Below are 21,528 nucleotides of genomic sequence, written 5' to 3' on the forward strand. Positions count from 1 at the left end.
TTTTTTTTTTTTTTTTTTTTTTTTTTTTTTTTGTGGTTTTTTTTTTTTTTTTTTTTTGTTTTGTTTTTTTTTTTTTTTTTTTTTTTTGGTGTGTTTTTTTTTGTTTGTTTGGTTTGGTTTGTTTTTTTTTTTTTCATCAGGTAATTTTTACCTTGATATCATTGCTCCCTGTGGAGCTTTATCCCTGCCTAAAACACCATTTGTAGTCTGATGGATATCTAAGGTAAATTTTAAAGTAAATGGGATGTGGGGAGAATCAGAAGGCTGGAAGTGAGAATTCATGAGTGAAGTTAGACAGCTTAACAGAAAAAGCAAAAGCTGTGTCTGCAAGCAAAGCAAAATGTAAACTTCCAGAATTTTATTAAAGACGTCAAACGGGATTGTTCCTAATATAAGCCAGTAATCTGCTCCCTGACTGCACTTTTCTATCTACCTAGTTGGAAGGTTTTGCTGAAGTCAAGGTATATGACATCCACTGATTTCACTTTGCCCACACAGGTGATCATCTTGTTGTAGGAAGCAAACATCTTTGTCAGACATGATTTGCCCTTGGTAAATCCATGCTGCTGTTCCCAGTTGTCCTCCTACCCTTCTAGTGCTTTGACATGGCTTCCAGGAAGACTTGCTCTGTGACCTTCCTGGAGACTGTAGCTAGATTGATGGCACTGTTGTTTTCCAGATCCTTCTTCTTGAAGATGGACATTAAAACTCTTTGTCTCTAGTCATCAGGAACCTTCCCTAATTGCTTAATAGGTTAGCCTTTTTATGTATAAGTCTGAAAACCAAATACTGCCTTATTCTAAAGCAAGATGTAATGAAAAGTACAACACATAAGTATACTGTTGGTAATGTTATTAGTAGTACCATTGTGTTCAGCTGAAGTTATTAAAACTTTGGGGGAGGAAATCTTGATGTTTCAGGCTGCTCAGACTGCACATAACCTAGTTCGTATTCTGATCTGTGAAAAAAAAATACTGCAGCACTTCTTTCTGCAGATAGTGTGCCCTGTAAGAGAAGATTGTATCTGGTAGAAATATACAGAATTGTTTGAAGATAGTTGGGCATTTGATGTTACATGAATTTACAAGTACAGAAGTGCTGTTTAGGGGACCTCTGCGTCATTAGTACATCATTAGATTTGGTGTTACATGGCATTTTAGATTTGTTTTGTTGACTTTCAAGGTCTTAAAATGTCTCTAGGGAAGTGTGAAGTAGTTGCAATTTTAAAGCTTGACATACAACACAGTTGAGTAGTAAGGTGTGTACATGTCTGGGGTTTTTCTTGTTTCTTTCGTTGTTTGTGTTTAGGAGGAGCTCAGCTCAATTCTGTTGTTTCACTGTTAAATTGAAATAGCTGATTAGCAGGAAAAATAGGGGGAATCAACTCCTGTTCTTAATTGAATGTTTACTGTGCTTTTGCAAGGTTTATGCATTATAATTCAGTTTTCCTTGCCTCGTATGTGGTCCTTGTAGCTTAACAATCAGCATTGTAACATCTAAGTGCCTGATCTGCCAATAGAGTATCTTGCATGAAATGTGATATAATTTGTATTTATCTGTAGTTTTGTGTCTGTAAGAAAAGAAAAACCAAATGTTTTTAATTTTTCCTGTTTTCATGTACTTTAGGGTTTGGTATGGTAGCTAGGAAGAAGGTGTCCTTTGAAGGCACTTTGTGCTTGACAGTCTAGTACATTTTGTTTCTTGTAACAGTTGTCCAGGTTGCAAAAACAAGAATCGAAACATAATTTTTTTTTTTTTTAGCTATGTTCAAATAGTGCTGAAGAAGATGCTGCCTTTCCCAATATAAGGTGTTAACAATTTGAAAAACATTTTTTTTATTTGTCCCTTCTCTCTGTTCTTTGCTCTCCTTTTTTTTTCCAAGCTGTTGAGGTACACATTGGATAAGCGTGGTCTGGAGCAGGTGAGGATCATAGCCAGCGATAGACTGTGGGAGCCCATTTCCTTTGTCTTGCTGATTGACTCTGAGCTACATGGAGTGGTCGATGTGATTGGGTAGGGGGTTCTCTCTTTTTCTTTCTTGGTGGTTTGTTTATAGTCTGTCTTCATCTCGTTTATAACAAACACAGTCAAACCTTTAATTCTCTGTACTCTTACCTGCAAGGAGAGGATTGATTGTATAATCTTTCTTACTAACCCACATCAAATCACACGGCTGTTGTCCTGGCAACAGCCTCAACTCTTCCGTTGAATCGTGAGTCCTCTATTATATTGAAGATTCCTATTGGCTGTGAATGTACTTTTGATGAACTGAAGGTTTTTTGGACAACCCTGTTTATTCTGGGGAGTTTTTTGGTTACTGTAGTTGGTATGCAAAAAGTGCTTTAGCTTTACAGCTTTGTATACAGCCTTGTATTACTGACTTCACTGGTCTGTTACTCAAATGGTTGTGATCCAGAAGTGGATTTGGGCTGTGATTCTTCTTTGAGTTACAATAATATCTTGATTCTTAGTTTCCATTTTGTTTTGATGAGAAAGTTGTTTTTGGAAAGCATGCAACCAGCTGACTTGTTTTACTACTTCTGGACTTTGTCATATGATGCTAATATCATGCTAGTAGACTAAATTTGACACTGATTACTGACTTGATGGCTGAATGGAAATGTGTGTAAGACTTACTCATTAACTTTTCAATTTACAGTAGCTATAAATTTTAATTACTAGGTGCCATAAACTTGCCTGACCCAATCAAGTGCTTCAAATGTGGCAGTTCCTTGCTTCAAGTGGGGTGTTTTTCATCCTTCTTTATATATCTGACCCATAGGAGGTGTAGAAATGAAGACCTTTTCTCTAAATACAGATAGGCAGGCAGTGTCATTTACCTCTGCAATCAATCCTTCCCCCCATTCTGAACATGAACACTATCCTGGCAGTTTTTTGCAGGTGGAATCTTGGATCATGTGTGGATTACTTACTGTCTAAATAAGCTGTAGTTGCTTAACTCTTTACAAGTGTAAGTTTTACATCCCTACTCTGATTCAGTCTTAACAGGTAGATTAAATAATCTCTTACGTATTTCAGCTTTTTTTTGGCAGGGTTGTTAACACATAATATTAAACACCTTTTCAGGATATGAAGTGTGAAAACTCTGCCTTGTTTTTGCAAGCTCTGCACTTTATGCCACTACAAAAACCTTTGCTTGGTACTGAGGTAATTCTTATGTTTCCAAGCCAAAGGGGAAATATACAGCAATTTGTAGAGCAGAGAAGAATGGAGCTAAAATCTCTACTATCGGTTACATTCCCATTAGTGAAGCTAGGTATGAAGGACTACACTGGCCCATTGTCCAGTAGAGGGAAAAGAATGGAAAAAAAACCCCTAACAGTCAGCCTAGAAAAAGTGGTGTTTCTTGTGTCCCTGCCATGAATGTATTAATTTGTCAAGTTTCAGGCTACTAGTAAAGGAAGTATTTATGCTTTCCTTTCCAGTGCTGATAATTTCATTTTAGTGTATGTACTTAGTGTCTTCAATGAATATGCTAAGTATTTTTTGGAAGTGATTTAAAAAGGTTTTATTTCAGTCAGACAAATCTCGCACAGTGAATCAGTGTTGTGATTGAATGTAATCAATAGTCTCCATTAGGAGAAAGCATCTCTCCTCATACTAAGGAAGATCTTGAAAAGAAAATTAGCTTTCATTATATGTTTCAACTACTTTCAGTTTACACCTCTGTAACTTCTGTAGTCCAACTAGCATGCTTTTTTGAAACCTGAGTTTATTAAAAAAATTAGCTAAGTTCATGTTTAGGTCTGAAGACATTCATACAGTTAAGTTCTTAGACTAATGCCTAGTACTGTATCTTATTGTTGATTTTACGATTATTTATGGTTTTGTTTAAGATCCTATGAGTTAACATGTCTTTTCTCTGTTTAGCAGACTAGTTAGGAAAATCTTCAAGCTCAGTTTCAGGATAGAGCTTTGCTTTAACAAGCTGTGGAAATTGTACAGCATCTTTAAATCTAAGTTTACTTATATGCTGTCATATATCAGAAGAAATATTCTTCTACTGATGCAAATACAATAAGCTCTGGAATGTTATGACTCCACCTTGGTCCATTTTCTTCTATTCCACTTGTAGTATTCCAAAGATATTTTGTTTCTCATTTTCAGTTTGAAGGAGATGAATCATTGCTGCTATATGTACTTCCAAACATTGACTTTTCTCTTTGTACTAAGTACTCTTTCTTTCTAAAATGTTATGTAGGGCTCACTATCCTGGGACAAAAACAGTGCAAAATGCCATATTAACTGAGAAGAAACTATGGTCTTCAGAAGATTACAGTACTTTCAATGATGAAGTAGGTGCAGGCTGCTGGGCTCGGATCCTGAACCAAAACTATGTAAATGGAAACATGACCTCGTAAGTGTTGTGCACTATTGCTCACGTTCACAACTTGGTGTGTAAGAATTCTTTAAAGTACTATATAAGACATCTATCTGCTATGGTAAGAGAGCAGGTAAACTGAAACTCGCTCTGCTGTCAGCCTGAATTCAAATATAGTAACATATGAAGTCTGCTGTCCTTAATTCTTTCTGGAGTAGAAGTTCTACAGGTTTTAGTATATTCTTAGTTACTGTTCCACAGCATCCAATGGTTTATGCAGCTAATATCAGATGCCTTTGAGACTGATAATAATTATTAAAAAGAGAATGTTTTTAAGAAGAACTATCCACATGAAAAACTTTGGAGAAAAATATCCATAATGCTAATTTGTCTGTATTTTTCTTAAGGTCTTGATCAAGTTATTTGTCTTCGGTCAAAAGTAATATGTATGGATGTAATTATCTAATTTTGCCATTCAATTTCTTCCTCAGAATCCATTCTAAAACACACTGTAGTCATTAATTTACTGTTCTGCACATTTTCTTTCCAAACTGAAAACTGGAAGAAAGCTGTTCTCTTTACTGGGAAATGACATAACTCCCAGTTTTAGAAGATAATAGTAAATATAGTTTGATGTTTTTAGTGCCAAACCTACTAATTTGAAAGAAAAAGTCTGATTAAAGAAAATAAGTCATCAAGATGTAATCAATATTGTTCAAAGCTTTTAGTTTTTATGTAACTTCATTTTGAAACAATAAAGAGGATTGTTTTTGTCTGAAATGGTTGAAGTACAAATCACTTAGATACTTGTAAAGGAAAGTTTCTTGAGTCACCTGGTTTTTACATTTTTTTGTCTTTTCTGCAAGCTGAAGCTTTCTAACAGATTAATATTTCCTATGTGAATTCCTGGTAATTCTGATTGCCTCTTAACTTTCATATGCTTTAATGTCTTAATTTGGGATCGGTCTTTTCCCAATGTTTTTCTGTTTTTACAAGCCCTTTCTAGTTATATATGTCCCATTTGTTTTGCAGCCTGACTACCAGGCATATGTATTGTATTTATAAATTATTTTAGAATAGTTCTAAGTCTGTATATCCAACAGTGAAATTATATTGGCTTTTATATTGAAAACAGAATCTGCTTGATGAAAGGCAGCTTTTCTTTCTCTGAGCTTGTTTCCTTTGAACTTGAGTTTCCTACATCTCTTTGTAAGTTTGAAATCAGCAGAACAAGTTTGATGTGAGCATGTTGAGTTTACAAATCAAGAGTTATTTATTTTATGAGCATGTTTTTGTAGAATTCCAGGGTCTCTTCATATGCTTGTGTAGTGTGATTAATCTGTGGCAGTGACTTCAGGATGAGGCCTTTGCAGTCACCCATATGCATGAGCAGAACAGCTTGCCAGCTTTTCCTTTCTACATAACTGCTCTATTAAGCTGTATTTCCATACTTATGGCCCAGAGGTCTAAAGTAACCTGACGGTAACCTGTTGAAATAGCAACAGCTCATGGAGGATGGGTGGTTAAAGTTGTTTTCTGTTTTTTATTTATATGGATAAAGAAAGGATAATTTTTTTTAGTGTTACTTAACTGCTCCCCCAAAAAACTCTTCCCAAAAAAACTTACCACCATGCACAACAATAAACAATTAATCAAAAAAACTCCAACCAAATAACACCCCAACAAAAAGCTATAAATTTTCCCAACAAAATTTCTTGCCTTCAAAACAGGAAAAAAATGCAAACAAATGGAGTCTTCAACCCTCAATACATATTTTGTTTAGTATGCAGTTTTTTGTGATGATATAGCCAGGGAATGCATCACAAGTTTTGGAAGAAGCTCTCAACACTGCAAGCTGATTTGCTTTATTTTTCTCTCCTGTGGTTTTTTTTTTTCCCTTTAGCTGGAAAGATATTCTCCCTACCCCCATCCCCCAAATTATTTTCATTGTATGCTGGAGAAAAAAGAGGAATGGATTCTTGTACTAAGTTAATATAATACTATCCATATGAATGGAGCCACCTGCACAGCCGACACCTGTTTTTCTTCCAGGACAATCGCATGGAACTTAGTGGCTAGTTATTATGAAGATTTGCCCTTTGGTCGGTGTGGGCTAATGACAGCACAAGAGCCATGGAGCGGCCACTATAAAGTTGAAGCTCCTATCTGGATTACAGGTAAGAACTTTGCAGTTAAAATTTCGGTGATGTGATACCGAGCATCACTGTACTTTCTGAGGCTTTCATTTCTTTAGTGTTTTTATGTGTATTAATTTTTTTTTTTTGTACCAAATTAAGGCAGATTTGTGAAAAATTTTGCAAATACTTTAAAAAGGGAGAAAGAAAATGCTCCTTTCAATAGAAAGTAAAAATATCTAATATCTTAATAGTTGACCTTTAGATGTAGCAGAAATGAATAAGCTACTGCCTTTATAGCCATTACTATTCATGTTTTCTTCCCCTATTCTATTTTTAATCTTTGAGGAGTATCAATTTCATTTGATACTTCTCAATTTGAGAAAATGAAACAAAGAACCTCTGTATTCTTACCCTGCTTGAGATTCTTGGCCTGTGTAAATCAGCATTTCCTTAAGCTCGGGGAAAGCAAAGTATGTTCACGTAGTGTCTATCTATGGACACGTGGATTCACTGGCTACTCTGTAGTCCTTCTGTATGTAATGTTTGTTCACTAGAGCAAGTAGGATTTGCAGTGCCATGAGTGAGGTACAAAACAAATACTTTCATTTTTGTTCTTATGCTGGTTACCTGTATATGTAAAAGCATTAAACCAAAAATGGGTGTACTGTCCCATGAACAGTTCGGAACAGCTGAGCGGTTGTTCCTTTGTCCATGTTGCTCAGGATTTCCAGGGTCTGGGTCGTATTTTCTCCTTTATGCTGAAAACCTTATTTATCTCTCATGGAGATGCCCATCTATGCTTTCTCCGGCTCAAATGTTTACTTTATTTAAAGAAAAGAAAAAGATTTGTGAAAATCTAAACTGTAATGAATTTTCAAATTGCATGTATGTGAGTACCTTACATAGTGGTGTAATAGCTTGTTCTTCCTGTCTAAATAACCTCTATCATTTTAACTGTTTTTTCTGCCAGAGAGTTGGTGTTTTAAATTGTGCCTTAGTATAATTCTTTAATCTTTCTTCTTGTATAGGTAGAATTTATTATGGAAGTTCTATTACTTTCTTCCCCAAATCAGGTTTTTGTTGTGTAAGCATGTATGAGAGAAATTTAATTAAGACTGAAAATGGTACTATTTTTTATTAAGTCTTACTGTATTCTGATTTTTATTCATATTGTCTCAGCACACACAACACAATTTACTCAGCCAGGCTGGTCATACTTGCAAGTGGATGGACACTTAGAAGGAGGTGGCAGTTTTGTAGCTCTGACAGATGGTCTAGGGAACCTTACCATCATCATTGAAACTATGGTATGTGCATCAGCAATTCCAATGAACTAGGAAAGATAATGTTTTGTTATGAAGGACCTGTCTTGATTTATGTAGTTCAGTATCTGTGAATGTCCTTTGGTACTGGTAGCTTTGTTAGTGAGTCCACTAGAGGTCCTTTTTGCTACGTGAAGTTTTGAATAGCTAATTGAGTCTTCCTGAAGACCAATATATATGTCTTCTTTATCTTTTTATCATAAATTAGCTTTAATTTGATTACACACTCTGGGAGGAAGTTTAATCATGTGCTTTTTTAAAATCAGTATTAAAAATAATATTATTAAAGTAGTGTAATTGTAGTTATTATGTTAACAGTGAAATAAATGAGTGCTTTTTAAATTTCAATTCTATGCTGCATGTTTTTCCTATTGGTTGCCTTGTGATGCATTCCAGTAATGAATGTTCCTTCTGTTAAATTTATTTTTTTCTTCAGACTCATAATCACTCTCAATGTATCAGGCCTCCACTGCCTAATTTCAGTGTCACACCTCAGAGAGCAACTTTCTACCTCAAAGGATCATTTGTAAGTAGATCTTGAATACACTTGAACAATCTTGTAAAATGAACTACTATTCATAATCAAATACATGCAAGACAGTACCATAGGTTAGCAAGAAATTAACAGCCTCCAATACCAGAGACTGTACACACCTGGCAAAGTTTTAAGCATTCGAATTCTGCTTTTACCAGGAGATGCAATGTCATGACTGAAATTGTAGAATTGTTACCTCCCAGTCTTACCATCGGTATATTGAAGAAAAAATTCCCCAGAAGAGACATGCAGTTGGAGTTCTTTAGAATTTATTCCAATGCTGGGTGCTCTGACTATGCTGATGGAGTTTATTTGGCCAGCATAGCCATCAGTTCCTTTCCAGGGGAATAACTGGTTTATTTTATGCTGTAGGTTATGTTGTTGCATCCTGTGAAAATTCTGAGAATCTCCCAGTTGTTGGTTTGTTTATTCTCTTTTATAATCTTGCTAAACTAAATTTCACTCTGAAATGTGAACAATACTTTCACTATAAACTGGAGTGAATCTTTGTTAATTGATTTGGAAGATTCCTTCTCAGAAGTTGACAGTGTTTACTTATTCAGAATTTGATTTTTGACGACATTGGTTTCCTTTACAAGGAGACAGCTTGGACAATACTTTTGGCAATGAAATGATTTGCTTAGGAAAAGCAAGCTCTAGGTTGCTTGCTTATATCCCTAATTTTAGGGATTAGGTATGATTAAAATTTGTAGCTAATGTTATTAATATGTCATAGTATTGCAGAATTTCGGAGATCTGTAAGCAAAATACTTTGCTCAAAAATGGATATCAAAGGACCAGCAACTAAATTAAAGGTCTCGTTAAAGTGAAATTAGCAGGAGATTATTTCAGTCTAGTTACTCCTAGGCACAGAGCTTATATCAAAGGGGTACTATTGTTGGTAAAAGAGAAGCTAAAGATTATGTTATGTGATTGCAATGCTTTCTGTCTTTAAAAACAAGATTGCTGCATGTTAGGACATTATTGATGTATAATCAATAAAAATATAAGGCATATGTAATGACTAGCTGAGCAGAGTGGCAGTCTCTAATATGATCATTTAACAGCTTTAAAATAACAGAAATTAGACACCCATAGAGGACTGATACTTCTGAAGGTGAATATTCAAGGTTGTTTATTTTGCTGCTGTTGTATTAAATTGCATATTGTGTTTTGTTGTAGTTTATGGTGGAAACCCTTCAAGTGTGGCATTCTAGACTTGGTTTTGAATCTGGAAACTCGAGTCTTTTTCAGCGACTCCGCCCTGTAAAGGTGAGTTGATCAGTTGTAATTACAGTCTCTCTTCAGTTTCAGGTGCGTCTTCCCCCTTTGCTGAAGCTCCTTGACTTTTATGCTTAAGATGCACCTTTAGGGCACATTTCATTAAGGCCTTTTGATTACAATTTTACCAGTTATATACAACCTCTCTTGGAGGTAATAAAGAATTTGGGGGAAAGGAGTTTTCAAAATAGCCTGGAGGTATTAAATGCTGAGGCAAGAAGAAAGGACGTTTGCCTTAAAGCAGGACTTGAGAGGATCTTCTTTAATTCGAGAACTTGAGTATTTGGTCATTTAGTTGTTTAATTTTTGCAGCTTGAGCTTTCTTCAATTCTAGGTGTGGAGGGGAAGATTTTCTTTAGATCTAGATGTGGATGAAGTCTACACTTTAACCACACTCAAGACAGGACATAAATGCATTTACCCAGAGCCGCCTCCACCTCATCCCTTTCCTTCAAATTACAAAGATGATTTTAATATACGTAAGTCACAATTCTGTTATCCAAAAGTTTTATTCACACACAGATATAACCATAATGTAGAAAGGCAGTAAGTTATGCAAGTTATGCTATTTGTATCCTCTACATGAAGTAGTCTGAGATCTGTTTTGTTGTTTTGGGTTTTTTTTTGTTTGGTTGGTTGGTTTTTTTGGGGGGGGTTTGGTTGGTTGGTTGGTTTTTTTGGTGGTTTTTTGGTGTTTTTTTTTAGTTTTATTTTTTTATTTATATTTGTTTCTCCAACAACTTATACCTGTAAACTTCACTTCAAATCAGGTGTATTTTACTCTGTGTCTTAACTGGATGTTCACTAGCAGTTCTGAAATTCTTGATGCAAATGGTATAGCTCATAATTATAGTGAACTTTTTTTTTGGAAGGGAGGTAGGGAAGAAGGCAATTTACTTTGTTCGTGTGTTTGTGAAAACTGATGTCTACTTAAAAACTTCAATTTCGGAGACTATGCTTTCATATAGCAGGTCAAAATTCTGAAGAAAATTTTCAGGGGAAATTTCTGAAAACAAGAGTATTTAGAAGAAAAATAATGTTTTGGAGTTGATATGTATTTTATTTTCTGAACAGGTAATCCACCTTTCAGTGAAGCCCCAAATTTTGCAGATCAGACAGGTGTCTTTGAATACTTTGTAAATGCTTCTGACCCGGGAGATCATGTGTTCACACTCCGCCAGGTGGTGGTTCAGCGGCCCATCACTTGGGTTTCTGATGCAGACCAGACCATCAGTATCATAGGAAATTTTCAGTGGTATGTAAATACTATTTTCTAGTGACGTTTGGGGAAATGTCCTCCTTACCAGTGTGAGTTAGGATCAGTTAATCTGTCTCGAGCCTCATTTCTCTTGGACAGAGGGCTTGTGCTTTTGCATTCAGATTCTCTGTACATACGTAGGAATGATGTCATAGGGACCTCCAAAAGTCATTGAGTGCTGCTCAGGGCCAAAGATCGACTGTGTCTGTCTAAATGACTCTTAAAGGATGGGAAGTCCACCGCATCTCTTGGTTACTTGGCCCACTGCTACACTGTCTTGGATTTTTTTTTTTTAATTTCTGTCTTGCATATTTTTTTCAAGCTATTTTTTCAGAATAATGGATCTGAGTTGATGTACTAGAAAGACCAAGTCAAAATCCTAATTCAAAATATGCCCTGAGTTTCAATATTTTTTAAATGGGACAAAAAAAATTGATTACTTTTAAATTACATAGTTTTGAGTTATCTGGATTAATTGTTAACAATTTGATCAATCTCATAATATCCAGACTATTTAATGGATAATTCAGTTGTATTTGTTGCAGACTGCCATCTTCTGAGCAGTTCCTAGAATTGTGTGAATTTGATTCAACTGCTACTTCAACCAGTTTTATTTCTGGGTAAATGTAACTGAGGTTTACTGCTTTGATAAGAGTATGGTTACAATTGCAATTCTTTCTAGGAACTGTAATGGTAATTTGGAATCAAGCAGCATATTTTAGAATAATGTTTATTTAGAATTAAGAAGCATTTGGGAAAGAGCCTGTTAACTAATTGTGCTTTTATAGTAAGGATAAACTTCATGCTTAAAACTTTTTCTTCTACTAAAAAGTCTAGCTTAAATGCTTTGGATACCGTCTTTAAAGTAGCCATTCTGTCACATTTTTTTCACTTTGATTAGATCATTGATGTCCCAAATGCTTTTTAAGGACTTGCTTCACACTTCTAATTTCAGGCCTGGAGAAGTGATTGAATCACTTTGATCTGAAGCCTGGAAGAATACCATAATCTTGTAACTGGAGCTTGTTCTTCAGTTATCTGATATTTTCTTTTACAGCCCTCTGTTAAGAAAAAATCTCATTTTCCCCTATAATCAACTTTCCCTCATTGAGTAAATCATATTCAGTGATTCCTATAACAGCTACGCAGGCTGTATTCTTAAATTACTGTACTGACATTCCTAAACACTTCCTATTATTTCATTTTTGATCCAGTTCTTTCTGAATCTTCATCTTATTTTCAGAACCATGCTTGTGTCCTGAATATTGAGCTGATCCTTCAAGTTTTACTGATCTGTAACTTTTTGTAATGCTGGTCTTCAATTTCAGGCCCTCAGATTTGTTTCCTTCATCCTCAGTTTAAAGCTAATCTTGTCTCTGGCAGATGTTTTCAACAATTAGTGTATGCCATTAAAATTCAGAACCAATCTTGCGCTAAATTTCTCTGTGGAATCATATTTGACTTCAGTCGTTAGTGGCAATTTATTATGATTCAGTTTCAGGATTATTTAGTTGGTTTTAGTTTGCATTTTAAACTTGTGCATGTGAAAGCCTTTTTTTCCCTTCTTCTGAATTTGTTAGTGTTTTGCTCTGATTGTTTTATTGAACCTAGCTATATTCTGAAACATTACTATTTAATTAATTATTCATTGCTTCCAGTCTCTTAATAATGGCTTAAGGAGGATGTGGGGGTTCTCTTGTTTAATACATAGGGAGTCACGAAAGTAATCTGGTTTGTGTAATGAATATATATCCAAGAATCTAATACTTCTTATAACATTACTGTTGTGTTAGAGGTGAGGAGAAAAGATATCTAAAATAGGTATTCTTCGATTCAGTTATCAGCTGAGCTGGTGTCACAGAGTCTTTTCGCATTCTGTAAATAATCATGGATAATTATAAACCTCCTAAATATGTGACCTTGCAGCTGTATCCATATTGCAAATGTTTTCAGATATGGGATATAGATTTTTAGTTTGAATATACATTAATAGATGTAAAGAATGCATTTAATTTTTGTGATTGAGAGGCTTGTTGTGCAACTTTGGGGAGGAATAAGTTGTGTAAATTTACTAGGTGCTATTTGATGGTTCTGGTATCACTTTGCTTTATTCTCCTTCACAGCTGTCGTTATGTGTATAATATAGTGTCTTACTGTTGAGCTGGAGTATCACCTCAGGAAAATCAAATAATTTCAACGTATTTGAACATTTTGTTTAGAAACATTTGTTTTGGCTTTGGGGCAAGCAGTCTGGATTATTTAAGACCTGTCCTGTATTAAAAATCCTAGAGAAACGGCAAATTTTAGCAGATCTGGTGCTATGACCTTGAATCTTGGATTTGATTTATCTAGAAGCAACTTTTATTTTGCAGATCTGACAGCTTTTCCGTGGACATGCAAAACTACTGTTTGGTAGATTTTTGTTTGTGTGGGTTGGTTTTTTTAAATTTTATTTTAATAATTAATTGAAACTTGCTGACAAAATAATTTGTTTTGTTGTTGGTTTCTGAGAATTGCCATGCTTATGGAAATCTATGAACTCACATGTGGGGATGAGTCTAAACAAGTTCTGTGTTTCTCCCACATTAAGATTGCTAAATTTTTCCTTAAGAAGGTTGCTCTACTGAATAAGGAATACCTACTGCCTGCTTAAAAAAATTGATTCCTTCCTTCTGAAAACACTGAACTTCTCTTACAGGGTAAACATGACAGTCACCTGTGACATCTACATAGAAAAGCAACACGATGGGGGTGTATTTATTGCAGGAAGAGTTGACAATGGTGGGATATATGTTCGACGTACCAAGGGAGTTTTCTTCTGGGTTTTTGCAGATGGCACCTACAGAGTGACTCGTGATATAGGTAAGCAGCTCTTTGCTAAAGAGGATGCTGGCATATGAACATGTCTTTTTGACAACCTTGATAAAAATGGCTAACATTCAGATTTTATAGTTCAGTTGTCATCACTATGAATTTAAGCTATTGTGCTCTAATAATGGCCCCTTTTTGTAGGTGGAGAAAGCATCTTGAGGCTACTGGCTGGCTACTTAGGCTTAGCTTTCTGGATTTTTTCTTTTTCCACTGACAAAACCTATTTTACACTAGAAAATATAAACTATTTTGCTTTTCATACATACTCTGATACAGTATTAATTACAGAAGGATTTGATCTGTCTTCTTAAACTACACATTGAAAAAAATCCTGAGTGACATGCAGGGACTTGTCTTGAAGAGCAGTGCTAGTCACTGTACATACATCTGGCTTAGGTGATGCTAATGAGTGGCCTACTTTTTCCTCAAATTATGCATCCTACTGTTAGTCTAGCTCAGTGGAGTGAGAGCATATTCTACTTCTGATGCTAACATTCCATCTGTAGAGCATTTGACAGGCACATGAAAGAGTGTGTCATAAAACTTCATCAGTAGCTAAAAGTTCTTTTCTTTCAAATAGTGGCAGCTTATGTTGTTTAAATGGATTTCCTATCACTTCATGAATTAAAATTTGCAGTAATTTCTGATGAGTCGAATGCAGCTTCTAGATCTACAAAAATACAATACAAATACAATAATATCTGATAAGATATATTGTGTGTTTGTGTGTGTGTTCCTTTCCTTTTTTACCATGGACAAGTAGCATAAAGAAGGTTTTACATATCTTCCCTTAGCATACTGGTGCTCCTTGCAATGTCTAACTCCATAAAAACCTAAATTTCAGCTGTACGTAAAAATATACTTGTGTTTAGGATCAACTCCAGTATTTATTTTTAATAAGACATCGCAACATTACCCAATTAGTTTCTCAGGCTGTCAAAACTAATTTTTCCTAGATGAAATGATTAACCACCTCATTATTTCAGGCTGAGACACTTGTTACACAATATGATAATTTTTTTCTGTACAGTGATTTTTGGTCATCTTTATAGATTTGTAGAAGGGAACCTGAATGTTAAATTACCTTGCAGCTAAAGCTGTCTGCTGAGTAATTAAAGACTTGTAGCACTTAATTTTTTTTTGCAGGTCTTCCATCCAAGTGTCAAGCACATCCAATTTTTACTTAGCTTAAATTTTGAGTAGAACTAAGCAACATGATGATGTGGCAACTCCAACCCTGTGATTTAAAATAGTTCCAAACAATACACAAAGAAGGAGGTCTATAGATACTATAGCTACTGTCACACTTCATGAACTCCTACTCTCAATAGAGCGAATCCTCATCTTATGCCAAATTGCAAAGAGCATTAGAGATTTTAGTGGGAAAACAGTCCTGGCAAAACAGGAGAATGCACTGATAATGTAGAGCCCGGTTTGCATGTTAAGCCTTCCATGCTGTGATCGAAATTGGTAAAATGTCAGTCCTGAGCACTTCTGAAAAATAGATATTATTTTGTTTTTGCTGGCTTGGTATTTATCAGCATCAGCAAAAGGCTGAAGTAACAGTTTGTTAACTTAAGCATGTTTTGCAGCTGGAGAAGAAATATTAATGAAAGGACTTTCTGGTGTCCGGGATAATGCATGGCACACACTTACTCTCAACATTCAGGTAAGGACACCAGCAAAAAGCCAGAAAAACAGTTATGAAACTTCAGTCCTAAATGGTTTAGACAAAACAATGCTATACTATTGATGGTCTACTTGTATTAGTTTACCCTATCTAAAACATAAATAATATCTGTTATTTAAAACCAATATTGAAATGCCATACCAAGTTCTGCTGCCTGTATTTTTAAAAGGATCTTGAGAAACTGTAGAGGGTATAGAAAATAACTGGAAAGATGAATTGGAAGATGGAGGTAGGAGGGTCAGAGAGGCAAATCTCTTGTTTAAGCTAACAAAAAGATCTGATTTTTCTTTTTCTGAAGACAGTCAGTAGACTACAAAACTGGCCTGTTTTACAAATCTGTCTCCTACCAGTTCCCTTTGCAGGCTAAGGCCTTGTATGTGCAGCTAGTAAAGAACTAGGAAACTCAGATGAGCTGCCAACCTTCTCTACTGTTATAAATAAGCATGAGCATAATGTTGCTGTATAAATGGGCTACAGTTAATGAGAAGCCTGCCCACATTTTTTTCTTTCCCCTCCACTCCACCCTTTTTGACCATAGACACTTGGAGAGGAAAGTACTCCCAAATGTGGCAGTCTGAGCCACATTAGAAAATCCAAAATACAATTTCCAGGCTTCCCCTCACCCCTTCCCACACTTTATCCCAACACCGGAGAGAAACGTTCAGGCCAGAGGCTTCTATAGGGGGAAGGGGAAGTATATACATTTATTTACACAAATAAATACTATACAAACTAAAGGCAACTATATATATATTATTACACTTCTATCAGTCCTTTAAGCCCCTCCCTTTAACTTTAGTCCAGGAGAAGCCTTTTCAGGCTGGGAAGTAACCAGTCTCTCCCTCGTCGGAGTGTTTGAGGCCTGAACGCTCCCCCCTCACCAAGCTCCAGCTGTTTGTGGAAGTTTTTTTCTCCTCACGAAGTCCAAGAAGATAGCTTTGAGTCCTTTCTCCTCGGTCTGCTGTGTGATTTCTCTTTCTCAGTCTCATACCTCGATTTGTAGGCTGCTGTAGTGTAGTTCAGCTTATCAAGCATCCTCCGAGTCAGTTTTCGGCTGCCCCCGGTCAGCTTCGGCAGGGCAACTCCCGAGCTCTTGGCCTGTCTCCAATTTCGCCTGGGATTCTTCTCCCTAGCACCAAGCTGTTTTATTATCAGCCTGTCCACTTGGCTCTGCTTTAATGCTGAGCCTTAAAATCCACCCCCTACCAGTCTCAATGCAGTGTGGGGGGAAAAAAGCCCCCTAGCCTTGGCCACAAGCAGCTCGATCCAGTTGTATACTGTCCTAAGTGTCCCACAGCTGCAGGGGGGGGAAGAGAGCCTAGCCTCCTCCCTCTTACCTCAGGTGCTGTGAATCTTTTCCTTCACAGCACACACTCCAAATGCTGCCTCTTACCTCTGGCCTAGGCAGAGTTGGGGGCCGCAGGGCTCCCCTTCCCCCTGGAGTGGGTAAGAAGGAGCCCAGCCACCCCCTGGCCTTCTACACCTACACTCAGCAGACACCAACAGAAAAACTGCCAACAGCTTCCGGTGCTGTGTATATATGATTTTTCAGCAGAAGCGAACAACATGAGTGGTGATTGGCTCTCCAAGGAACCCTGGCACCCAATCACCTCTGAGCCCCCGACTCTTGGGGGGGCCAATCTCAAACTATGACACTCTACTTTAAATACACCTGTGCACTCACCTGGGTGTGACATTGGTGCAATTAACTAAAAGGCCTTAATTCCGTCTTCTGAATGCCTAATCCCATTGTCTAATATAACGTTTGTAACTGCAGTGTGGTCTGGAATGTGGGGAAGCTTGAATCCTAGCTGGGGAGATCTGCTACTGAAGATAACTCTTCTAAAATGATGCACTGAGTCCCTCATGCTAAAATCTCATTGAGTATTAGGAGCTGTTTTTTTTTCTCTTGTCATTTGGAGACAAAGGGACACTTGTACCTGAGTCATTCACTGGAATGGATGTAGTTAGTTTTGGCTGTGGTACACCTACATTTATGACAGTGATTACCATCTGTAAAACAGGCCAAAACATTTGTTAACCTGAAGGTTTACTGAACATAAATAACTTAAAACACAAGACATTCATGGTAACTTTAAAATTATGGTGCTTCAAACTTCCCTCTGTGCTGTTCAAGTTTTTTGTACCAAATATATTTTTGATGTAATAACAGAAGAGCAGAGCCCTCTTTAAAGAATTCTTACATGAACTCCTTCTTGCAGGGCATTCTTTGCTTTTACCTGTGTCTATAATTGTCTTTCAGATTAAGAAATACAATTAAACTGAAGTACTTTCTTCTAAATACTGTTTAGTGGAACACTGGCAAGATAAACTAATTTTTCCTGAAACTGTTTTTAATTTCAATGGCTTGAAGTAGCTTGAGTGATACTTGAAAGTTCTGCTGTCTCCTCTTCCTCTCAGCTTAATGACTAAATTAAAATCTATCTTTACTTTTGACTTCTGCCTAATTCTGCAGAATTAGTGCCATGTATATCATAAATACAGGCAGATATATCTTAAGACAGTAGGGCTGTTTGAGGGAGCCTAGTACAAGTAGAAAAGAAAAACCAGTTTACCTTTCAGATTTTATACTGAGTTAGTAAAGCTGTGAGTTAGGGAAGACGAACCTTTTAAATATTCCCTGTAAAGGCATTAGATCTGTTTCACAGAGCTGATAGACACTGGAGGATTCTGTGCAATATTTAGAAGCACCTCTGCATGAAAAATGTGTGAAACGTAGTTGAAAGTTGACTTGACATCTCTCTGCTTTGTCTTGTCTCCCATGTGAGTAGGCTCGATGTCAACACAGATGCTGGATTTTACAAAGCAAACATTTTCCTTTTTTTGACAGGGCAATTCCGCCTCAGGACTGTTAAATGGTTATCCACTCTGGGAGAATGTCACTGTTTCTAAACCAAGCAATGGCTGGGCTGCTCTTGGAACTCGCTCGTTTGAGTTTGCACAGTTTGACAACTTTCACGTTGAAGCCAGCTGAGGTGCCTTTCACGTTTGGAGAGCCCAGTTCTCATATTACTTTGAATAAGAGCCAGTTCAAACTTGGAGGAGAGCTTAATGCTATGCTGTGATTGATCTGTTGGCAAAGAATCTGTATTCTGTCCTTATTATTTGTTAAAGGTTTACTTGAGTAGACGTCAACATGACTGTAACTTTATCCCCCAGTTGCTATGGGATTTTTGCCCTTTGATTTTTTTGGGGTAAATTTTAGTTCAAGGTAATGATGAAAATAAGTTCATGGATTTAAATATATTTTAATAACAACATCTTAACTTACCAGCTCACTTTTAAGATAACTTTAGAAGTTAACTGAAGACAGGTGCATCTTAAGCTGCATTATTTAACACTTCCATGATTATGTCCGTTCCTTTCACTGTGAAAGAAAGAATTCAGTGCCAGTAAGCCTTATGAGCCAGTGGCCCCATACTTTTGTAGGTCTATCATTTTCAAGTTTCATTTGGATAAAGTACCTAGATTTTCAATAGTAAAAAAAAAGATGTTTTGTCTTTTTCTTTGCTACGGTCTGTGACTAGACATTATGGTACTCCAAGTGCATTTGATTAGTTCTTCCTGATTACTTCTTCCAACTTGCATTGCAAGCCCTAAAATAGATCCTATTTTCAGTGGAATGTAAATATGCCTTATGGCTGATCAGGCAGTGCAGGATGTGCCTTACTTCTAATCTACCTCCTCTTTCCAATGAAAGGGTTGAAATAGATGAAAAGATACCATAACTTACAGTTTGTTGATGATAACCTTGTGGGTTTTTTGCATGGTGCAAAGAATAAAAGCTTTGCATCATGGATGGTGGCAAGCAGAGTACTTATTTTTGTGTCAGGTCATGTGTGTAAACTGGCCTTTGTTTTCTAGAAACTTAGGCAACCATCTCTCACTTTTGATGGATCTAAAGCTTAGAACAGAAAATAATTAAAGCATAACAATGTTATTTAGCTTACCATATTACTGTGGCACAAAGGAGATATGGATACTATCACTTCCTAGTATAAAAGAAAATAAAAAAAGAATAGTCTTTGCCCTTAAGAACCTGCAGTCTGTTCGTAAGGTAAGTGACAGCAGGTGGACAGAGACAGAATTGTATAGTAAGCCAGCCAGTGGTACTGACACAGTAGTGTCTGTTTTTCAACTTTTCCTGTGTATCGTGGAGTGAAATTCAGAGGGAACTTCAGATCCTTGAGAAAGGAGGGATTCTGTTTTGCTGTTGCTTCATTTTATTTTTTTTTCCCCCAAGTTACTGTGTTATAAAGAAAGCAAATCATTGAGAATGTAAAGAGGTACTTTCCAACTTCAATTGGCTTCTTATTTTTTCTTGTTTGCCGTTGGTCAGAAGATAATCTCTATTGCCGTAATGAAACATGCCTCCTGTGTCCATCTATTTTTCACATTCACATCGTATATAACTGACAAGTGAGTAGTCTGCAGACTTGATAGGGCAGTAGTAGCTGTAAGAGGCCATTTGTACCAGGCAACATCTTGAGAAAAAGATTAGCAGTATACTTGCATTTATAGAGATTTTTCTTCTGATCCATTTTACTTTGAAGGCTGATTTCAGTAAGTGTTAACTTCAGTCTTTGAAGTTGTCATCTCATGTAGAGTTAATACAAATAATTCCTGGAAATTTTTTATGAAATTTTACTTTCCAAATTATGTTTTGGAGAAAAGAATGTTCTATCTCTAATAACTAAAAATGCTTTGTCTTTTAGCTGTTATACTGATACTGCTCAATTTTGTACATGCTAGTAACCCTGAAAAATGGTTCAGACCACTAAACTTTAAAATTCTTAGAAAGCTTCCAAATACGAAGTAACTGTTTACTTAACTGGGTGAAAAATGAATGCCTGTTTTCCACATCACTTTCATTTGATGGTTGAAGTGTGGATGCAGATCTGTTCATTACTTGCTTGATTTCATAAGGGATGTCACTGGTTACTCCAAATGTGAAGGAATTTAATTTTGGGTCCTCATATTCAAGTAATATGAGTATAATATCTCAGAATAAATTTATTTTAGCTGTGATGGATTTTCCTAGTAGGATACTTCTGAAGACTTCCTGGTAGCTTCTGTGGCTGCAAGTAGTGTTTGTGCAAGAGAGAGATCAACAATGATGCAGTTATTCCAAAGAAGCTGTCCATTTTTTTTACCTTTCAATGCACTACTGCATTAAACTGTACTGTTATATTGTGTACTAAACACAATGTATTTTGTCACTGGACAAGTTGATTTTTTTTTCCTAATCTTAGTTTACAATGTTAAAGGATTAAAGTGCTATGAACAGAGTATGTGATTTAATGGTGATATAATGTTATTCATCTTTATATGTCTGTAATTCTTCACCCTTCAGCAGATTGTAATATGTTTGGCAATAACAAGCTGTCAGGTTTTTCACTGAGAGGTGGATTTATGTTGTTGATTATAAACACTAATCATTCCAAATGGACAAATAAAACACTTAAGCCCCCTTTATTTGTGTAGAATGCTTCTGTAAATGGGTCTTTGTTTTTTTCAGGAAGAAAGCTGACAGTTTTTCCATTGAAGATTCTGATAAATATGCTTGGCATTAACTTAATTGTGTTAGAAGAATTTTTCTGACACTCTTAATAGCCAACCAGTCCTCATTAAAAATTATCTTAAAATCCATATGCATTAGGACTTGTGCTGTTGATAAAATGATTTTCTTACAGTGCTCAATATACATTTTGCGTCTTTCTGGGTGGTTTTTTGTGTTTAGTGAAGGGAATTAAATTGTATTTGAGGACCAGTGAAGCAGAACTGCTGAGTACTAAGGTCTTACGAGATTTAGCTGAAAGTCAGTTTCTACATATGGAAACAGATGGTGTTGTACAAATGTACTTTGAAAGTTTAAAGGAGGCTTCTTTACTTTGAGTATACTTTTGGATCTAGCTTCAAATGCACTTTTTTTTTCCAGCTAAACTTAAGTGTTCAACTTTACAAAGAGGGGAGAAATTCCATAGAGCTAGTTATGTTTTCCAGGCCATCATGCCTGGAAATGAAGATATGAATTACCCTGGAAATACTGCCTTCCAGTAACCAGGTGTGT

General features: G+C 36.2%; 1 protein-coding gene across 2 annotated transcripts in view; it reads left to right on the plus strand.

Moving 5' to 3' along the window:
• GALC (galactosylceramidase) overlaps window positions 1–20,931 on the plus strand; it is a 34,537-nt gene extending 13,606 nt beyond the window's left edge. The window contains exons 7-17 of one of the 2 annotated variants that reach the window (XM_017813918.1): window positions 1,883–2,013; window positions 4,223–4,378; window positions 6,395–6,519; window positions 7,660–7,787; window positions 8,239–8,328; window positions 9,520–9,609; window positions 9,953–10,097; window positions 10,693–10,873; window positions 13,575–13,738; window positions 15,340–15,416; window positions 18,289–20,931. In XM_017813918.1, the coding sequence (XP_017669407.1) occupies window positions 1,883–2,013; window positions 4,223–4,378; window positions 6,395–6,519; window positions 7,660–7,787; window positions 8,239–8,328; window positions 9,520–9,609; window positions 9,953–10,097; window positions 10,693–10,873; window positions 13,575–13,738; window positions 15,340–15,416; window positions 18,289–18,432 (1,431 nt within the window). In that variant the 3' untranslated portion in view covers window positions 18,433–20,931. The remainder of the gene's footprint in view (window positions 1–1,882; window positions 2,014–4,222; window positions 4,379–6,394; window positions 6,520–7,659; window positions 7,788–8,238; window positions 8,329–9,519; window positions 9,610–9,952; window positions 10,098–10,692; window positions 10,874–13,574; window positions 13,739–15,339; window positions 15,417–18,288) is intronic. The other variant, XM_017813919.1, reaches the window with a different exon arrangement.
• The last annotated feature ends 597 nt before the right edge of the window (window positions 20,932–21,528 follow it).

Source organism: Lepidothrix coronata, unplaced genomic scaffold (assembly GCF_001604755.1).
Source record: "Lepidothrix coronata isolate B3197 unplaced genomic scaffold, Lepidothrix_coronata-1.0 Scaffold43, whole genome shotgun sequence".
Classification (NCBI taxonomy): Eukaryota; Metazoa; Chordata; class Aves; order Passeriformes; family Pipridae; genus Lepidothrix; species Lepidothrix coronata.